The sequence below is a fragment of the Alligator mississippiensis genome, chromosome 1 (genome assembly GCF_030867095.1).
Source record: "Alligator mississippiensis isolate rAllMis1 chromosome 1, rAllMis1, whole genome shotgun sequence".
Taxonomy (NCBI): domain Eukaryota; kingdom Metazoa; phylum Chordata; order Crocodylia; family Alligatoridae; genus Alligator; species Alligator mississippiensis.
The window spans coordinates 320827551-320848275 of NC_081824.1; the positions used below are offsets into that span (position 1 = coordinate 320827551).

General features: G+C 42.0%; 1 protein-coding gene across 2 annotated transcripts in view; it reads right to left on the reverse strand.

The window, feature by feature from the left end:
- Window positions 1-411: 411 nt before the first annotated feature.
- BEND2 (BEN domain containing 2) overlaps window positions 412-20725 on the reverse strand; it is a 60940-nt gene continuing 40626 nt past the window's right edge. For both annotated transcript variants that reach the window (XM_006273382.4, XM_019495124.2), the window contains exons 7-12: window positions 18800-19328; window positions 16616-16816; window positions 13857-13978; window positions 13252-13468; window positions 8991-9194; window positions 412-4455 (exon numbers count right to left, since the gene is read on the reverse strand). In XM_006273382.4, the coding sequence (XP_006273444.2) occupies window positions 4220-4455; window positions 8991-9194; window positions 13252-13468; window positions 13857-13978; window positions 16616-16816; window positions 18800-19328 (1509 nt within the window). In that variant the 3' untranslated portion in view covers window positions 412-4219. The remainder of the gene's footprint in view (window positions 4456-8990; window positions 9195-13251; window positions 13469-13856; window positions 13979-16615; window positions 16817-18799; window positions 19329-20725) is intronic.

Genomic DNA, 20725 nt, shown 5'->3' on the forward strand with positions numbered 1-20725 from the left:
ATATACTGGTGCTTTTTTGTGGCTTATTGGTAGTTTATTTTAGTTTAACCTATGGAAGGTCAGGGCAGCCTCCACTCCTCCAAAAACTCCTGCCTAGGCATATGCATCGAAGGTCTGAGCGACCTCTCAATGCATACACCATGATCAGGAAGGATCAATGATTGCCAATTTTAGTTTACCTTAAACAAGCCCTTTATCTTTTTAAGCTAAACTCAGATAAGTGGAACTTCACAGGTGTAGTGACAAGTGTAACTGAAATTACACCTCTTGTTAACTCGCTGCATCTTTTAAAGCCATGTAACTGTAAGAAAAGCCCCCTCCCAAAGCCCCTGTCTCTGAAGAGAACAAAAAACTCCTTTCAAGCAAAACTGGATTGGAACAATGATCCCAAAAACAAGACACCAGCACTCATTATGAATGCATTCTCTTCAAGGAGCAAATATATTCTGATTTTATTTGTAAAATATTCTTCTCTAAGGGCAAAATACTTTTTACAAAAGTTAGCAAAAATTGATACAATTCCAACAAAAATGGAGAAACATTATTTACGAGGTCCATTCCCCCCCCCCCCCCCGTTAGGTTTCTTTTCAAAGTGGAAGATAGAGGTATGCACCACATTAACAAAATTCAGTGCTAAATAGATCATTCCATAAATATATCACTCTCACACTAACATCTGTGGATGACAGTGGGAAAACATTCTGTGTAGCTACTGAAAAAATATAAGTATTTTTGGCATTTTCTGAGTTTTGTAACCGGAAATATCTACATACTAGATCGTAAGACATTGGCATTGTACAAAAAGAGTCTTACAGAACAATAATCATAGAGTGTGTCGGTCATAACGCAGAACAACAGCAAATGTTACATTTGAAGCCTAAATAGTAATGGTATAAATCTCTACTGAAAATTAAATTATTTAGTTAAGCCTCAGTAGTCATGGAAAGCCCAATCTGGCAAGCTGTTCCATGTGCCTATATGCAACCCTGGGAAGTAATTAGGGCTCTGCAGGAAGTGGAACCATTTCTAGACTGGGTTCTTGGTATGAATCAAACAGCAGTATCTGCTTCTGATTCTGTGTTATGCTGATGTAAATATGAGATAGCTCCAGGACTTCTAAAACAACTGCTTCAGGTTTACAACAAAATAATTTATCAGAATTTGGCCTGCTGTACGTCAGAGAAAATGGATGGGCCACAACAACAACATGATTTAAAAAAAAAGGTGCAAACAGCAGCAGATAAAGCAAACGGCTACATTACTTAAAATTTAAAAAAAACAACCATTTTAAAAGCACACAACTCCTCTGAATTATGTGAATTAAGTTTTGTTCAAAATGATGGACATACATTCCTTAATGTCTTGCACAAATGGCTAGGCATTATGTATCATATTGTTTTAAAGCTGCCTAACAACAATAAGTATACAAATACACGGTTTTGGTAAGGAACTGGGCCACAAGACAACCTTCTGAAATGAGCATTGGGTGTTTTTCTTGTCTCCTTCCCAGCTAGTAATGACATCTGAATTCAAAGACTATTCCAGGAAAATGTATGACATAAATAAGCTCTTAAAATTTACTAGAATGGCCTATATCTTCATTCACCACTTTCACAAGGACATTGTATATGCTTACCTCCAGTGAAATTTTTGTGCAGTAATCAGATACTCTACATCATATTTAAAGTCACATCGCTTATTGTTATGAGTAAAATATTTAGGAACACGATATCAGAACTTTGGGAGACAACAATTATTTTATAAGATAACAAAACCTCTGCATTACTTGCCATTGTAAAAGTAAATTAAATAATGTTTTCATGTTTATTATGAAAAATCCTAAACCCCTTAGAGAAGATAGATCTTGGTCATATTCTGTCCTGATACAAGTAAGCACAAGTCCAATGAGGGAGTTCACAGTTATATACCCATATATGAGGTATTGTAATGCCTCCTCTTTATTTGTGATCCTTCCAAAACTGTTTCTGTGAACAGTTTAAAAGTTTAAGGTAACACTGGATCTGACACAAATGATGGTGTGAGTTCATACATCAGTAAGTCATTGTACAGAAATGGAAGTGGGATATGAAGTTGTTGCACAGAACATAACTCAAAGGAAAGTAAGTGATGGTGCAAGATAAGAAACACTTCTATCCCCATGTGCAAGATATTTTGGTTTATCAATATGCAACTTATACCACCATTTACACTTCCTCTGAACTCTGACATACAATGTCTTAGTAGTTCTTTTTCTTTGGTTGGCTCACAAGTCATGCTCTTTTAAATTCCAGCACTTGTCAGTTTTGAGATCACCTATTAATTTTATCTATGAACCAGTTAAAATAGAATTGAGTAAATTCATTAACAAACTAACAAAAAAAAGTAGGCTACATTTCTTAAAACACCTGGCCATAACTGAAGCAAATCACCGTTGAAATGAAGATGCTTTGTTGACAAACTGAACATGAAATCTTTTGTGTAGGAAGAGAGGAAAACAGGGATATAGTACCTATTTCTGAGGTACTGCATTTCAGTAATCCTGGCTGATTATTTTGGAGATGATTTCTTAAACATGATTCTGAGCTTTGCATTTTCACCTTCAGAGTCTGAATTTGTAAGAACAGGATGGTAAGTACTTTGATCAAAAAATAAAAACATAAACCCACAAGCCAGAGTTTATATATGCTTAATAGTTCACAGGAGCCCAGGACACTAAAAAGTGATGATTAAAAGAATCTTGGCTGGTGTAAGAACTGTTGTCTTAGTCATTATGTGGATGTATTGCTGGTCCTCCAGCTAGATGGGCCAATGGCTTGATTCTGCACACACCAAAATCCATGGAAATGACTACCTGAGTTTGGATTAGGATCTGGGTTCTCTAGCTGCAACCTAGAGATGTAGCAGATCTATATCCACTGTGGATTAAGATTCGAAGTGGGATATGTATCACTGAACAGTGGGTCAGGTTGGTATGTTAAGTCTTGATAGTTTTTGCTTTTAGAGTAGGTGCAGATGTTATGTTTAGATCAACCTAATTAAGGTCTGTGCAGATGTTTGGGGAGGTTAAATCAGGCAAAAAAATGCTAGTCTCCATCTAAATTAGTTCACCTAAGGAAGTGAACTCGGATTGGGAACAGATTAGCCCAAACTAGTGAATGAAAGCCCAGCTGCTTGCCCCAGCCCTGGAGTTGAGCTCTTCCTACCCTGCCACCCTGGCCAGGCTATTTTTAGTCCCCCAACTCCACCAGGCACAGACTGACAGCACCCCCCGCAGACCTGTCAGCCCCTTCCCCCAGATCTTGCCAACCCACTCCCAGACCTGCCAATGCCCCTGTGGCCCTGCTAGCCTCCCCAAACTTGCCTGCCCTTCCCCTGTCCTAAGTTACTTACACCAGTTTCCCAGAACAGCTTGCAGCACTGGTAAACATCTGCATGCACCGCTTCTGATCTATGATGACACCATTTAAAGTAAACCCTGTGATTGCAGACCAGGTGTAGTGAATATCTGCATGTACCCTTAATTTTTTTTTATTTACATTTCAAAATGGAAACAGAACCAAATATTGTTTTTTAAAAATCACTGCAGGCCAGAGCCAAGCCACAGGAAAGAGGAAAGTATTACTTACCAGGAATTGTTGCGTTTCCCTTTCCTTTTCCTACAGCAAAGTCTCTGCTGCAGGACTGGTAGGGGAAGGGGTGGGGGGAAGAATACGGGAGATGCATGACATATCAGCTTGATGCAGTACAAATCACTCTCTCCTTTCTCTATTGGATTTTTCCCTTGTTATATTATCCAGTTGCAGAACAAATTTACCTCCCCAGCCATCATAAACTCAATCCAGGATGGTCCAAATGGACTTTGGACATCTGTATTCCTTTTCTGAGAAAGAAACATCATTTTCCCCTTCCTCTTTGTTGCTCCTGACCTGCTATGCAGTGTGCTTCTTGTAGTTGAAGTAATCTAATGTGGGGTTGATACTTTATAGGAAACAGATGCTGACCAGATGAGTGCCAGCTAAACCCTAGTAAGAATGGACAAAGTATTTTCAATAACAGGCATGAGTGCCAGTGGCTCTAGGAGGCAGGGTCCCTAAGTCCCCTGCCAACTTTGGTCTCATGACATATATTATATAGTGCTGCTGACTACCCAACAAGATCAGCTTTGTACAGTACAACCTACTGCAGGGCTCCAAAAATATGCAAAATGATTGTTAGCTTTTTAGTCTGTAAGATTGATAGTGTCACTTTCATATGGCTTCACTGAAGTGGGACTTTGGGGAGGACTCTTTTCACTTGGTGGTGGTGCTGCCAATACTCTCCTCCGGACTCCAGCTGTAGCCTTCTTGTGGTCATGTCTGAGACTGCGGATTGTACTGTTTATGGCAGCCACACATGCTTTCCAATCATATCCAGTTTCCTTTAGATCAAAGGATGGATAATTCTCCTGAAGAAAGTCTAAACAATAAATGAGCAAGTAATGAGTCAGTTATTTATGCAAGTTATATTTTCACTCTCATGTTTTAATTGGATATAACTGGGCCAAAATGAGTGCATTCTACCAATATAAAAAGGCCTTAAGCAACAAGAGTCAAAATTGAAGCAATGATGAGATCTATTTTGCAATGGCATTTTTTTGAGTTGAACTATATAAAAGTGAGTAGTGCCCTTAAAAGAGGAAGGAAATGTGAAAAGAGTTCGATGAACTCAAATCTTCAAAGTGCTAAGCTCAAAGTGCTTTACTCCCACTGAAATCATCAGGAGAGGGAGAGACTCAGCATTCAGTCAAGCAGGTGCCCAGCACTATACAAGACCAGCCCAAATTTAGAAGGTCTGTGATAATTTGGTTTGCTAAAAAGAACCAAGGTAATTTAGCAGAAAACAACTGTACAGAAATAATAATGAAAGAAAAACTGCAAGTGTTTGTACTTTATTGTGTCAGAATCAAAGCAATAAAAAAATACTCAGCTTAAGTAGCACCATAAGTAAATAAAGTAATGCTGCTGCTTCTTTAATAGCCAAGACAAGCAATTCCCAATGACTTTTTAAAAATCCAGGAGTGATTGTATTTCAGGTTGCTTAATTGGATTACATCTCTCAAAATAAGCAATTAGCAGTTTTTCAATTTCAAAGTACAAACAAGTACATTGTTCCTAAGCCCTCTGTGCAATACATAATTTATGTTGGCGAAATGTCATCTGTGGTTATTTTTATGCCATTTCAATTTAAAACCAGCTTTTTTCCTTTCCTTTCATATGGTAGTCACTTAATAAAGATGGTCAATCAGTCTCACTATTTTATCTGCTATTTAACAGGAAGCAAATCTCACCCTGAAGAGTCAAAACTCCTCAAAATGATGAACTCCTCAAGTGCTTCCCACATTGCCACCCAGCTTCTGTAGTACCTCACAATGCAACCAGCATCTTTTATGAGATGAGAAGGCTGCTGGCTCAGTTTTTGCTTTTCTGCTCACCATGACAATCAGTGCAACAGACCATGCTACATGGCCCCAGAGTCACAAGATTTTACCACTGCAGGTTCTCAATATCAGCCCCAATCTCATTTCTTTCCTTTCCCCAAACTAAGGGAAAAAAGAAATGGGAGGGAAAAGGAGGGGGGACATTTTGGTTTCCATCCACTAAGGCTTCAAAGAAATTAGACCAAATCTTTTCAGATGCATCTGGCATCCCTCACCTCTGGAATATGATCTGGGTCTTAGTTTAACTCGGGCTTGCCAAGTAATTCCCTAGTACCATTTCTGCTACCATTACTGCCTTTAGCCATACCTGCTTAGGTAACCGCAGCCACTTTGGCTCTGATCATCCTTCCCTACAGTAACTCATATACATTTTACTTACAAGCTGCTTCTCTCACCCAGTGCCTACTTATTACACTACTACGTCTACTGCCACCCTCATGGTTTTGCTTGCTTTTAATAGCACTGCAGGAAGGAAAGGCAGATTCGAACAGAAGGGTCAGCCATTCAGCAAGAAGAGAAGCATTCTGCATTGGGCTCAAAAGGTATGCAACAAACACCTGGGTGACCTCAATCACTGATAACCCTTTTGTTCTGTAACCCCCAGCAACAGGACCTTGTATACAAAATCAACCACATGATTCCTTTCTTCCTTCCTCTTGAATATAATTTGTGATAGGTAATACCGGTCTACTTGGCCATGTTGCATCCTTTGTCATACCGGAAGAGCGCTACCTGTAGTTTAGAAAGGCATGCTCTGACAGACAGAAGTTGCCCAGGCAAATCAAGCTGAAAGGCTAAAGATCAAATTTTGCCTATTTATCTGGGGTGGAGTGCTGAAGTCTTGCTTACGCAATCAGCACTCAGACTCACACTCTATCCCTCAGCATCTGCTGCCTGGCACAGTGAGACAGAGTACTACATGGCCCTGTGGTCTGTCCCAGTATGGCATTTCTTATGTTAAGTCTTCTTCAGGGGACTGTTTTATTTGAATATATGGCTTATGCTCAGAACAGTTCTTGCAATATCCAGAGAGTGTGCATTAGGTCAAGGTGGCCAACCTGCGGAAGCCTCTGGTACACGGCAGTCTAGCAAAGAGAAAGGGAGCAGAGATGCAGATAGGACTGGGAGAAGAAATCAGAATAGAAGCTCAGGCAGAGGACAGGGGTTGGAATGGCACTCAGAGAGGATGTGGGGCTAACTTGTGGCATTCCTGCCAAAAAGGTTAGCCCCCGCTGCATTAGACTGTATTACAGAGAATTCAATAGTTTTGTGTCAGTGTAATTAATGAAAGCTGGGTTTGGTAGCTGGGGTAGTTCTTTCTGGATTTGGTTTCCTTCCCCCACACATTCTTCTGCCTCTTATATTTTAACACACCTCTAATACTTGTCGCACCATATCCTATTTTCTTAATCCTATGCTTCAGGCCTTCTATTGGCCATCTTCAAGAAGCAGGAAGGATTTATTTTTCTCCTTTGAATGCATTATTTGGCTTCTGGATTTCCCCCCTTTCTCTGAAGTACTGGAGAGATGGAAAATTGATGCTCCTAGTGGTACTGAAAAACCTCTTTGGTTCCTGACTAATGGTCTTGCTCAGAGGCTGAGGGTTAAGGCCAATCTGCTAAGGGAGATGGGAAGGAATTCTCCCTCAGGTCAGACTGGCAAGGACTGCTGGGTGTTTTGGGGTTTTTTTGTCCCTCTGGTGTGGAGCATGGTCCTCTTTCTGGGGTTATCTGGGTATATTTCACATTTAAAAAAACCTGCCATTGCAGAGGCCAAGACATTGGTGGTGCCTTTGTCTCTCCTGCAGCACTTTGTAGGGTTTTTTTGCTTCGTTATGAGATGCCTGTTGCTATGGTGTGCAAGAAGAGCTGAACAAATGTTCTTCTGTACGATTTTGGACAAGCGTTTACAGCAGTAATAGGGGACATTGTTCCTGTGTTCTTCCACTCATCTTGGGACACCATTTAAAGAGGCTTTTTAATCCTGCTGCTTAAGGGCATAATACAGCAATAAATTCCTCATCTGAAGCTTCTACTCAGCTATGTCACTTGCTGACTTTTATGATTACTTAATTCCTTTCCTAGCTGGGCCCACTTAATTGAATAAGCGTGTATGGTCCCAAACCCATCAGATCTTAAAAAAGGGAAGTCTAATCTGTTACCCTCTCCTACATCACTCTTCTTGGTCATGCCTATGATCTCATGGGTGAGTTTTATGAGATGTTTCTGAAGCTGTGTAGCTTTTTACTAGAAGACAAGGTTAGTCATTCTGGTTTATACCCTGACCAACCTTTAAGTCTAGGGACAGAAGTTACACATAAACTGGTTTAAGTGATCAGAAACTAGTTAAATCCTGTAACAGAGCAAAAGTTCACTGCATGTAAACCAGTTTCAAAATGGCCAGAACTGGTTTAAGATAAACCTGGTTGAATGTAGTATCAGACTTAACTGACTGAGGTCTAACCAGCTTATAGAACTTCTTTCCCAGACCCCTTCCTGGTTTAAGTTAAATCCCAGCATCCCAGCATGCTTTTCAGCCCAGGGCTCTATGCTGTCTGCTTTAGAGAGCAGGGCTAGCTCTGCCCCCTGCTCTCTAGCCAAAGCAGGGGCAGGGGCATGGCCAGATGCCGACAAGCATGGCCCCCTAAGGCAAAGGGGGCAGGGAGGGCAATTATTTCCCACTCCTTCCCCTTGCCCCTCCAGGGGACCCCATCCAGAGTTTGCCTGGCAAGGGCAGAGCAGCCTGTCAGGCATTCCCACAACTCGCTGCTTGAGCTGCAGGCAGCATAGCCAGCCCCAACAGAAGCCTGTACTGAACAGAGAGATGGAGGGGGGTTCAATTCCCCCCTTTCTTCTCCCTCCCACTGGCATGGGCCCCAGTTGGGGTCTTCCAGGCAAAGATGCAGCAGCCCCCATCAGGTATTTTCCACCTGCCTGCTTGCCACTGGAGGCTGGCCACATCCCCCACTGCTCAAGTGGCGAGGGGATGGGGGTGAGAAATGCCTAACGGAAGCTGCTGCACCCCTGCTTGACCCAGCTGGGGTCCATGTCGGTGGGACAAGGGAGGGAATTAAAACCCCTCCACCTCCATTCTCTTCACACTGCTGCCTGGGCTGGCCACACCCCTCACCCCCCACACCCCTCACCCACTGCTCGAGCTTGGCAGGGCTGCTTCCCCCCTCCCCCTCCAGGCACACCCTGACTGGGGACTGTCCATACCAGGGTGGGGGTTTAAACCCCTCCCCAGTCATACTCAGCCTGCTGGGGCCTGCCCATACCACCCCCTCAGAACAGCATCTCAGCAGCCAAGGGCTCACTCTAGTGCCCCCTGGTTTCTAGCCTCTGCCACTGCAAGCATGTGCCCGCATTTCTGGAATCAAAAGTGAATGTCTAGTCACTTGCTTGCCGGTTCAAACTACACAGGTTAGACTAATCTGCAAAGATTGAATTGATTCAAGCTCAGGCTTTTTTGAAAGTCTGTATTTAAGCCTAAAAGAGAGTTTATATTCACCTACCTCTGAGAGCATTGATCTTATTGCAGTCCAGAGGGCTCATGCCACGCTCCAGATTGCCATACACATTACTTTTCACCAGTACGTCCTCCGTGAAAAGATGGCGGATCAAGTAGCGAGCTGACAACTCTGGCCGAGACTTTCCCTTGGCAACATAAATAACTGAGAAGGGCAGCTGAACGTTGCGCCAGGGACTCCCAAGAAGTTCTGGAGAGAAAGTTAAAACTATTTTATTTACATTATTTAGGCACATTATACAAAAACAAACAAGACAATTCTCTTCCCTCCAGACTCCCAAGTGTTAGTCAAAAAGGCCAGCTGCAAAGACATAAAACACGCATACCAAGAGAGACAGAGTAAGCACCTTTCATTCTGAAAGAACTCAAATCACTTGTACACTGCAAAATAGGTCACTAGAGCTAGACTATAATTTAATAGTTTGGGAGAAGAAATGTGACAGCCAGCTAGGCAGACAGCTAGCACCAAGCATACTTAATGTAGAAGGGTAAGGAATAAAATTTTATCCACGACATGAAACAAATCCCTGGTTTTCCAAATGACATCATGGGAACTTTAGCTATCATGGTCCTATCAGTGTTACCAATAAAAATAGCTCTGTGACAGTAATATATGAAATCCCATGGATCTAAATGGATGGGGTGCTGTTAAATACATTTCAGCTCTTCTGTGCAGTAGTATGATAATACTTTTGCTATACTTTCAGTAATGCTATTCATGTCATGTGTCTTGCTTAAGGACTGCTCCCTGGACTGAATTCTTGCCTTTAAAAAAGGGCCCTGCTTTATTGTGATAGTATTAAAACCTTCCTGCCGAGAACTGAAAACAGAATGAATATTCTTATTACTCTGAATCTAAATCTGTTCCATTAATAATGAATTAATAATAAAAGCTGCATTACAGGAAGCAAAAAGAAAAGGAAAACAGGTCTGCTGCATAGAAGGGTGAGGGTCATGTCACCTTTTGCATGTGGTGTGGAGCTTGCTAAAACCCCATCTTGCTCATATCCAAACTCATCGCCTCCAAGAGGAACTGAACACAGAGAATTTCCCTTGTAGCTCTCTTGCCATGATATGCCACACAAGGCATCTTGTGTTACAGATGCATTTGTAAAATGGTGAATTTTTATTACAGCAACTGTTAAAGGTTTGGGAGATTATTTGGAAATTGCTACAACATTTAGTATTACAACAGATGTTTCTTCTCAAATGAGAGAGAGTTCCCTTTTCAACAAATCCAGCTTAGAACATTTATTATTTCTGCCAGCAAAGGGGGAAAATAAGGTAAGTAATGAGGGAATTCTCAAAATGCTAAATGGACCACCAAATAGTAATAAAACCAGCAGATAAAGGAGGAGCCATAGTCATCCTAATCTGTGAAGATTACATAAAAGAAGCCAACAGACAGCTCTCTGACACCACCTACTACGAAGAAGTACAAGAAGATCCTACTCCCCTTTTCACCAAAAAACGCAACAATACCATCAAATCATTTCCATCAAGACTACAAGAAAAACTACAGACCTTGATCTGCCCACTACCTAACCCAGGGACTTTTTACATGCTTCCTAAAATCCACAAACAAGGGAACCCTGGCAGACCTATCATATCCAACCATGGGACCCTAACTAAGGAAATATCAGGTTTTGTTGAATCAATCCTAAAACCACTCGTCACCCACAGAGCAAGTTTTGTACAAGACACTACAGACTTGCTACGGAAACTTAAAAACATAGACCACCTTCTCAACAACACACTCCTAGCCATCATGGACGTTACCAGCCTATATACCAACATCCCACGCCAGGATGGCATCCATGCCTGCCTTACATATTGACAGGAACATGATTACAACCCAGAATACAGACCCAAAGATATTACTGACCTTATACACTTCATCCTCACACACAACAATGTCACTTTTAATAATCAACACTTCCTCCAGATGATGGGAACAGCTATGGGAGCTAAAATGGCCCCACAGTATGCCAACCTGTTTATGAGCCACCTGGAAGAAGACTTCCTCAAGAACTGCACTATCAAACCCTTGCTATACTTAAGATATATCGATGACATCTTCATCATTTGGACTGAAAACCTACAATCTCTGATTGAGTTCCATCAGAAATTCAACAATCACCATCCCTCCATCCAATTTTCTCTAGAATACTCCAGCACCAGCATCTCCTTTTCAGACACGATGATCAGTATCCAGAATGATAAAATACAGACCACGTTATACAAGAAACCCACAGACCAACATACATATCTGCACAGAACCAGCAATCACCCTAAATGCACCAAAAAAGCTGTGATATACAGCCAAGCCCTCAGATACCACCGCATTTGTACTGAAGAGCACACCTGGGATTGCCACCTCACCAGTCTTAAAAAGGCTTTCACCCAGCAAGGACACTCCTCCAGAGAGATAGATCACATGTTTGAAAGAGCCACCCGGATACCACGTGAAGAACTGCTGCAGTACAGACCCCCCCCCCCCCCCCCCGTGCGCCCCAAATCGCACACCGCTGGTTATGACATATCACCCCTCCCTTGAACCTGTACGAAAAATCCTCAAACAATTGCAACCCATACTAGAAAGAGACCCTATTCTTAAAAAGATCTTCCCAGAGCCACCCATCCTAGCCTTCAAACAAGCACCAAACCTCATTAACCTCATCACCAGAAGCAAACTTCCTCAAGCCCAGAACACACCAAAAGGATCCAGACCGTGCCAGGACAAGAAATGCAAAACCTGCCAACACATCTCCACCACCCCCACCATTACTACACCCCACAACAGAGCCATCAGCATCACAGGATCTTACAGCTGCACCTCCAGAAATGTAATATATCTCATCCAATGCACCAAATGCCCTGATGGAAAATACATAGGAGAGACCAAACAAAAACTGCGCACCAGAATGAACGCACACCGGAAATCTATACCCTGTGGGGGCACATTTCTCACAAGAAAACCACTCTCTCTCCAATCTCTCAGTCCTGATCCTCAAAGGAAACTTACACAACACTTCCCAGAGACGAGCCTATGAACTCCACTTCATCAACCTCCTGGATACTAAAAATCATGGACTAAATATAGACATTGGATTTATGACACATTATAATCTGCCTGACAACTGACTCCCCAGCCCAGCCGCTGGCTTCTTGACTTTTCATTCCATCCAGGAAGAGCACACACCAACTGCTGATACTTCTTAGCCTGACGAAGGGTTTTTGAACCCGAAAGCTTGCTTAATAACGATTCTTCAACTATTTGGGTTGGTCTAATAAAAGATATCAGATTCACCCAAGGAACCTTGTCTGCTTATGTCCTTAGACCAACACAGCTGCAACCTACACCCCTGCAAAATGGACTATCATATTTTCTTTCATACAACATGCCCACAGATATACATATATATATATATATACCTCGTTTTTGAAAACCAGAATGAAGAAAAAAGATTTTTCCAGTTATGGTTGAATAGAGCAGGGACAGAGCCTAGTCTTCAACTGACCCACCTTCCTTTTCCTGTATAACTATAACTGAATCCCTAGCTGAAACTAAAGACTGTTCTCCATGGAAGGGTCTATGATTCTGAAAAGGGCTAAAGAGTGTGAGCTAAAGAGGGTGTGAAATACAGAAACGAGAAGCAGCTTGCAGGCAGTAACATCTAAGAGAGGTGAGCTTGATTAGCAGAACATCAAGACAATACCTATAGAGTGTAGAAAAACGAGTCATTATGTCAATTCATTCCCTCAACTGCCTGAATAAGTAATACCACAGCTGCTACACTATGGAGCAGGAATCAAAACAGGGTGTTTCTAACTTCAGACTTAAGTTTGAAACTGAAGTTAGTTTCAGTTAACTAAATGAAATTCTGCTTAATACATGCACCCTAATTTTGGAGAGCTGGTTTTTGGAGAAAAAGAATGCCACATATAAAAAAAATACTGTATTTCACATGTGATTTTTTCTGCATCTAACTTTACAGCAGAAGTGCAAAGTTTTGCTGTGTTATGGGACAAGAGTGGATGGGAAAACTGTTGATTCATTAGCTAAAAAAATAATCTTGTGGGTCTGTAAACCCTATTTTTCATTGTAAGGACTCAAGGTCCTGAATTTCATAATTTCATCAGCTAAAGGATCATAGCTATTTTGTGGTAGTAAACTACATACTTCTGAAATGGTTGTTTACAATATAATGTGTGTGAATCCAGAAGATGAAAGTTTCATCATTTACCCATTGGTTCCAAAGACGGTAGTTTACTGGCCGAAGATGCACGGAACACCTCTGGGGCTTTATCCCATACAGAGTTCTGAAGTCTGTTTGTTGTTGTACTGGTCATTTTCTGAGAGGTTTGAGAATTGACTTCACCATCATCCCCACTATAATTTAAATCCACGCAAATGGATGTATCTGGAGTGTCAGCCATTTTTTCTTTCCCTTCTGCTACCTCCTGAAATACACAAACAAGGTCAACAGATACATTGAGAGAAGATCATTCGTTTTCTAGTGAGTGTTCTAAACAAGTTTCTGACAAAAAAGTAATTAAATTCTACAAATGTAAGAAATAGCTAACTGTCCTTTTCAACAGTAAAAGCTACAAGCGAGCCAGATACAAACACCTGTTAAGTAACACACGGCATTTTAGAAAGTCAGTTATACAGAGCTCCAAGTGCTTTCAGAGGTAATATTCCAGTCTGATATAAAGACCTGAAGTGCACAAATGCATCTGACTGTGTGGAAGCCAGTGACAGCGAGCAGAGGAAGCAGGGTCCTTGTATATACAACCCTTGTATGTACAAAGGTTTGCAAAAATAAAAGGAAAAAAAGGGATGACTTACTGGATTTATTTTGGTTTCAGAGCGTAGGCAGCGGATCATGGCATTGACATTTGTGATGCACGTTTTCCAGTCTTTTCCATATTCACTCAGATCATAAGTTGGGAAATTAGTTGCAAGAAATTCTGCACATAAAATGAGGGAAATAGTTTACATTATGTGGTAATAAAGAAGCATTAAAAGTGTTTTAAGAGGATATAAATTGATTTAATGCATCAACCAAGATCTGTGAATGAAATTAAGGTTTTCAATTCATATTTAAGAATTATGACAATATGAAGGAAAGTGTGAAAGTATACTTCTGCAAGGGTACATAGTAAGTAACATTTTCATTATTCAATATTTCTTAGTTGATACATTAAAACAGTTTAAGTTTGCCTGATTACCAGCCTAGATAACAAAACCAGCAGAAAGGCTAACATATCCATTTAACAGTTTTTATAAATTGCGGTTTCTTTTGTGTCAAGACAAAAAAAATCTGTAACTACAATGAATGTCCTATACACTAGCTTATGAAAAATAACAGCTTATGTATATGCCTGCATTCATGCCCACGTGCAGGTACGTTTGCTGTTGGCAGGGACAGGCTAGGGAAGGAATTTCTCAAAAATGTCATTAATATTAGGGCTGTGCAAAATAGCACCATTTCATTTTGACTTCCATTTCACCGTTTCAAAGGGACAGTGTTTCATTTCACTGTTTTGAAGCACCGTTCCGTTCTGTTTCATCACAATTGTTTCACTGTTTCAACGCTGTTTCGACGCATTCTGACGTTTTGCCCATAGGTTATAATGAGGAATCATGAAAATGCCTATAACTTTGTCATTTCTTGCCTGATTCAAATGAAAATTGCAGGAATGGTAGCCCCTTCTGAGGGCATATATCCTGCCAAGTCTCAAGGAGATAGATGCAGGGGTTACTGGGAAACAGCACCTCAAACTGTTCAAAGCAAAACTCTTATCACTTGCTGGCAGCGGCAGCCTGCTGGCATCCCATGCGCAAATCTGGGGACCTGTGCCCCCGAAGAGGGCTGCAGGACTGTGCTGGGCTCTTCCTGGGGGGCGCGGGCCCCCATATCTGCATGCAGGAGGGCAGCAGGCTGCTCCTGCCGGCTGGGACCGGCGCTCAGCGCAGCCTGCACCAAGTGCTGGGAAGACTGGTGCTGCTGCTGGCCCCAGCCAGAAGCAGCAGCCTGCTGTCATCCCACACACATATTTGAGGGCCCATGCCCCCTGGGAGCACTGCGAGGCTGTGCTGGACTCTTCCCGGGGGGTGTGGGCCCCTGGATCTGCATGGAGAATGACAGCAGGCTGCCATTGCCAGCTGGAACCAGCATCAGAGTCTGCCTGGAGCAGCCAGAACTTAGTACTGGGAAGAACCCTTCCCAGTGCTGGCGCTGGCCCCAGCTGGCAGCGGCAGCCTGCTGTCATCCTGCACACAGATCCAGGGGCCTGGACCCCCTGGGAGGGTTGTGGGTCTATGCCAGACTCTGGGGCCCCAGATCTACGAGTGGGATGACAGCATGCTGCTGCCGCCGGCTGGGACTGGCGCTATGTGCAGCTCGTGCTGAGCTCCAGGAAGACTGGTGCTGCCGCTGGCCCCAGCTGACCCGTGGCCCCCGAGAGGAGTCTGGCACAGCCCTGCAGTCCTTCTGGGGGGAGCAGGCCCCTGGATCTGTGCACGGGGTTTCAGCAGGCTGCTGTTGCCGGCTGCAGAAATAGCCCAGAACTGCTGCAATCACCAGCTGGCAGCAGCAGCCTGCTGTCATCTCTCATCATCCAGGAGCCCGCACCCCCCAGGAAAGCTGGGGGAAGTGATCAGAGAGCTGAGGGAAAGATCAGGCGAGCTGGGGAATCCAACCGGGAACTGGGGGAATGTTCCCAGTTGGATTCCCCAGATGCTCCCTGAACATTCCCCCAGCTCCCGGTTCAATTCCCCAGCTCTCTGATCGCTTCCCCCAGCTCTTTCCAGGGGGCGCGGTCCCCCGGATCTCCACACGGAGTTACAGAGGCAGCCTGCTGAAACCCCACATGCAGATCAGGCGGCTGCACCCCCCAGAAATAGCTGGGGAAATGAACAGGGAGCTGAGGAAAGCGATCAGAAAGGTGGGGAATCAAACAGATGTCAATATCAGAGAACTCCTTCCCTCCTCTTCCCCCTCCCTCTCCTTAGTTTCTGTTTAGCTGCAAGCAAGCCCAACTTAAAAACTCAAAATGTTTTGAAACTTGCTAAATGTTTTGAGCGCGCTTGTTTCATTTCAAAGCCGTTTCAAGGCCTTTTGTTTCGTTTCGATTTCACTGTTTCAACCTCGAAATGCATTGAAACAGCTTCGAAACGAAACATCTGTCAAAATTTCCTACAGCCCTAATTACTATCCACGTTCTAAACAAGCAAGAAAATGGAAGTTAGGTGACAAACGTGTCCACTGATTTGTCTGTCAATAGGTCCATTAACTTTGTGGACATATAATTTAAAATGAATATAAGTGGTTCTGAATGATGAACAATAAGAATATAAAATTATGAATAACGAGAGAAATTCCAGAAATAGTAGAAGTGTGAGCAACTGAGGTAAGTTGGATTCAAATGTTCCTCAAAACTAAAATGCACAGTGATGCCTATATCTACTACTGGCTAATTTAGGTGTTGTATAACAACTAATCAGAAGGTAGATATTACACAATGAAAAGTTATAATTTAAGAATTCAGGTAAGCTGATAAGGAACAGCAGTGAACTATATAGATTTAAAAAACTGAACATACCTCTTATTGCAGCAACCTTGTTAGGATCCAATGTTCTGCGCCCCCGTGCACTTACACCCATAATGCTACACAGTAATGTTTCTTTGGGGAACAAGACACGAACTAAGTAGCGTGCTGCATACTTTGGCTTGGTTTTTTGTCGAGCCTTCATCAAATAGTTGCCAAGAACTTTTATATTTCTCGATGGGTCACCAATATACTCTTTGTAAAGCAAAAGCATTTAAAGAAGATTAAACAAACTGCTGAAAAAGGAGCTCTCCCCAAACCAATTTCTCACTTTAGCACTAAGTAATGGTCAGTTCATTTAGAAATGTGTTTCTCAAGCTTTCTCTGATAAAATTAGGTCAGCTATATATTATCTGTCTTTGCACTTACAGGAAGGCAAAAAATTGTGTTGGTTAACCTTATCTATTTGCCCAAACTGACTAAGCAACAGCACCTAGAAAAAAGCATTAAGCACATAAAAGTTCAAATCATCATAATGCCCTACTTTGTTAATATGCATATAAGTATATCTAACTTTTCCAGACAAATTCTTACAATTTATTACTATTTTATTAGCATTTTCATGCTGGTATTTACATGTGCACAAACAGAAATTGAACGGAGGTGCCTGTGAATGTTGCTGAAAAGTGAAGTAAATAATGTGAAACTATCAGATGTATATACTTTTTAGACTCAAAAATGCCACAAGACTCAAGGGTATACGTGCATTTTGAAAAAGGGACTTCACATTACATAATGGCACATGTATAATTCAATGCTGTATAGAGCTCTTTTTCATGCTCTCTAAAATTAAATATTTTGGAAAAACAAAAAGGTTTTGGGGACTGTATCTCTCACTTATAGAACAGTTCACTGGTGGAACATGAGAAGGCCTTTGACATATTCTATATATGAGTTAATTTTCCTCCTATAAAACACTGTTAAGTTGCTTTCTCTAAAACAGAACAAGTGATGGCCTCCTGTTTAACGGAAGTGTCTATTAAGTATGATAATGTTTAGTTTTCATTACAAAGAAGTATCAAGAAAATCCTTTAGTTTACTTTTTTCCCCTTTAAATACTGCACTTTATCGTTACAGCTTCAGAAATTTTAGCGATGTATATAGGCTCTTTGTATTTGCACGAGGTCCTAGCTGTTGTATTGCATTAGGCAAGGCTAGTACACAGCATGAAAATAGCTTATATCAGTAGGACAAAACAAGAGGGTGCATTCTTAATGTAATCCTAAATCTTTGTCTCCACTTGTAAATAAAAAGTTTGTTGAAGTGCACAGGTTATTCGGCATATCAAAGTAAGTCTAATGTAAAAATCAACTGAAACTCTTTGTCAGTGCAGTATGCATACTTTTTTTATTTTGAGGCAGTCAGTTCAGCTGCTTTATTTTTGTCAGAAAAATGATTTTCCTCATGTGATAAAGAAGGATAAAGTTACATGTTACACTTACACTAAAGGCACTTAGATGCGAGTGTCCACAGATTAAAGCTCATTAATTTGTGCTAAGCACTCTCTCAGTGTCTCAAAGTTATACCACACCAGATGAGGATTAACCCTGGGTTGTGCTACCTTAGCTCATGCTAGGGTAATTTCAGTATGCTTCACATAGATAAAATGAGCAGTGTGTAGTCCTCCAAAATCCCAGGATGCACTGTTCCCAGTACCCTCTCGTTCACCCCTGAGTGGGGGTACAGCCTGGACATCCTGGCTCCTAGGCATGCCCCTGCTCATCAACTCTTAAGTGGCAAGTCACACTGGGTGCCTATAGACATGTAGCAAGGCTGCTCCAACGTGCTCTAATTACAGTGCGTTGGAGCAGACTGAATTAATCGAGTCTGCTGGAGCATGTTAATTACTGCACTCCAGCAGACTCCACCATCACGTGTCTCAGCATCCCTGTGCTTTTTGCAGCACAGGGACGCTGATACACGTGATGCTCCAAAAGCCACTCTAATTAAAGCGCCCCCTCGTCCCACTCCCAGATCGCATCTATAAACACCCATTTATTTCTTATAGCTGTAGCCAATGGTTCCAGTGCTAAATCAAACATAAGTGGGGTTGATAATGGGTAACCATGTTGATTCCTCTTTGTAAGGGAAATGGATCAGGTAACATATTATTGGTCACATTTTATTCCCTGTTACTATCTATTCTACTATTCTGAGCATATGCTACCTGCAACTCACCATAACTAAGATTGATAGAGACTGATGATGATGGCAGCTCTTTCACACTTCCTGCAGAAGCCCTGTAGTTCATCATCATGGCGTTTCTTCCCAGACTGGTTTCAGGGGGTGTCGGCATCACTGATGACACAAGCGGTGAACCTGCTGCTGATGATGCAATGTTGACTGTGCTTTCCACAACTGTGCTTGCAAGATTTGTTTGTGTAGGAAGGTCAGAGATCCTGTTACCCACTGTGAATGGTGAATGCAATGAACGAGTGGAAATGATAGTGGGTAGGGGTGGGCTCTGTCGAAGAGCAGGTTGCTGTGATTCAAGTTGAAGAGTCTGTTGAACAGGTTTGATTGTAGAGTTGGCCTGGATATGGCTGTGGAGATGGTTCTTTTGTAGTCTAACTCTTATAGCAGGGCTATGCTTCCCCTGTTCTGGGGGAGAGATCTGAAGACTTGACTCCCTCTCCATTTGTTTTTGTACTCTAATTTTTCCATGGGGTAAATAACTGGAACTTCTGTGTGTAAATCCAATGGGTCTCTGCGAATGTAATTTGAAAACAATAATTAAGTTAAACTACAAAAAGTTTCTGATTAATTCTTTCTTAGGAAACAAGAGAGATTTCAATGGTTTGAAATTGATTAGACTTTTCCTACGGGTAGTTTCCTTATAAAAATGCCAATGCTATTGCCGTCTTCTTCCTACATCTATTTTGGTATATATCCACTTCTCAATTCAACTGCAAAAGGAACATCTACGCTGTACTGGACGGTGCTACAAAAGGCCACCATGGAACATGCTCTGCTCCCTCAATCCTGCTGTGTATGCATCACATATGGAAAATAATGTCACAGAACCACTTTCTGGCATGTGTCCAGTGCTACTCTCAGGCTCTCAACCTCAGGCATGCTCATAAGGATGGCTACATGAGATTTTTTTTAGCATGTGGACTAGGACAGAAATGAGACAAGTTTTTTATGGTGGTGCTTTAATGCAATGTAGGCATGTCCTAATATAACCTCCATTTCTCATGTTCTTCCCCATGACTTGCTCTGTAATCTTTCTCCAAAGGACTGAACATATAGGGTGTCTGTAGACATGTGGGATACCTGCTCTGATGCACTGTGATTACAGCATGTGACAGCAGACTCAGCTAATCTAGTCTGCTGCCTCAGCATCTTGTGTATTCAGCATCCAGAACTTCAAAATGGCAGTGGGGACAATTTAACTAAAGCTCATTTGATGAGATTTAGTTAAAGCGCTCCCACCACCATTTTGAAGTGCAGGGATGCTGAATACACAAGACACTGTGGGCACTTCAATTAGAGCAGCTCCTGAGAGCTGCTCTAATTAAAGCACCACCTGCCCCTCACCCCATAACCCCTGGAGTATGTGTAAAAATGCCCATAGGTAGCAAAGAATAGAATTTTTTTTTAGTAGCTGAGAATGGGCATGTTTTCATACAGTACTGGTTGAAAAATTCAGAGTTAGTCAGCTAGTCTATTGAGGTACAAGAGGATGCTACTGCTGTATAAAAAAGGGAAACATATTTGGACATATACCTTTTTATATACTGTAAAGAAGCCAATAAAATATGTCAGAAAAAATGTTTTATCCCCAGCCTGCCTCTCATTTTATTCAGTGCTAGTTTTAAACATAAAACATTCAAGTCCTGTCTCACCTCAAAGATTCTATGAGGAGTGGAAATGGTTAGTATGACAACATTTAGGGAGTAAAACTTGGGTTACCATATTTACTTGATTCCAAGATGAGGTTTTTTCCCATTCAAAATGGGGAAAACAAAGCCTTGTCTTAGGGCCTTGTTACACACTAATTTTAGGCAGCTCCTGGAGCTCTTAACCCCTGGACTATTCACACTTTAACCCCTGAAACTAGTTTTAAGTCCATTTTAGGTGGCTTAAGGTTATGCCACTCCA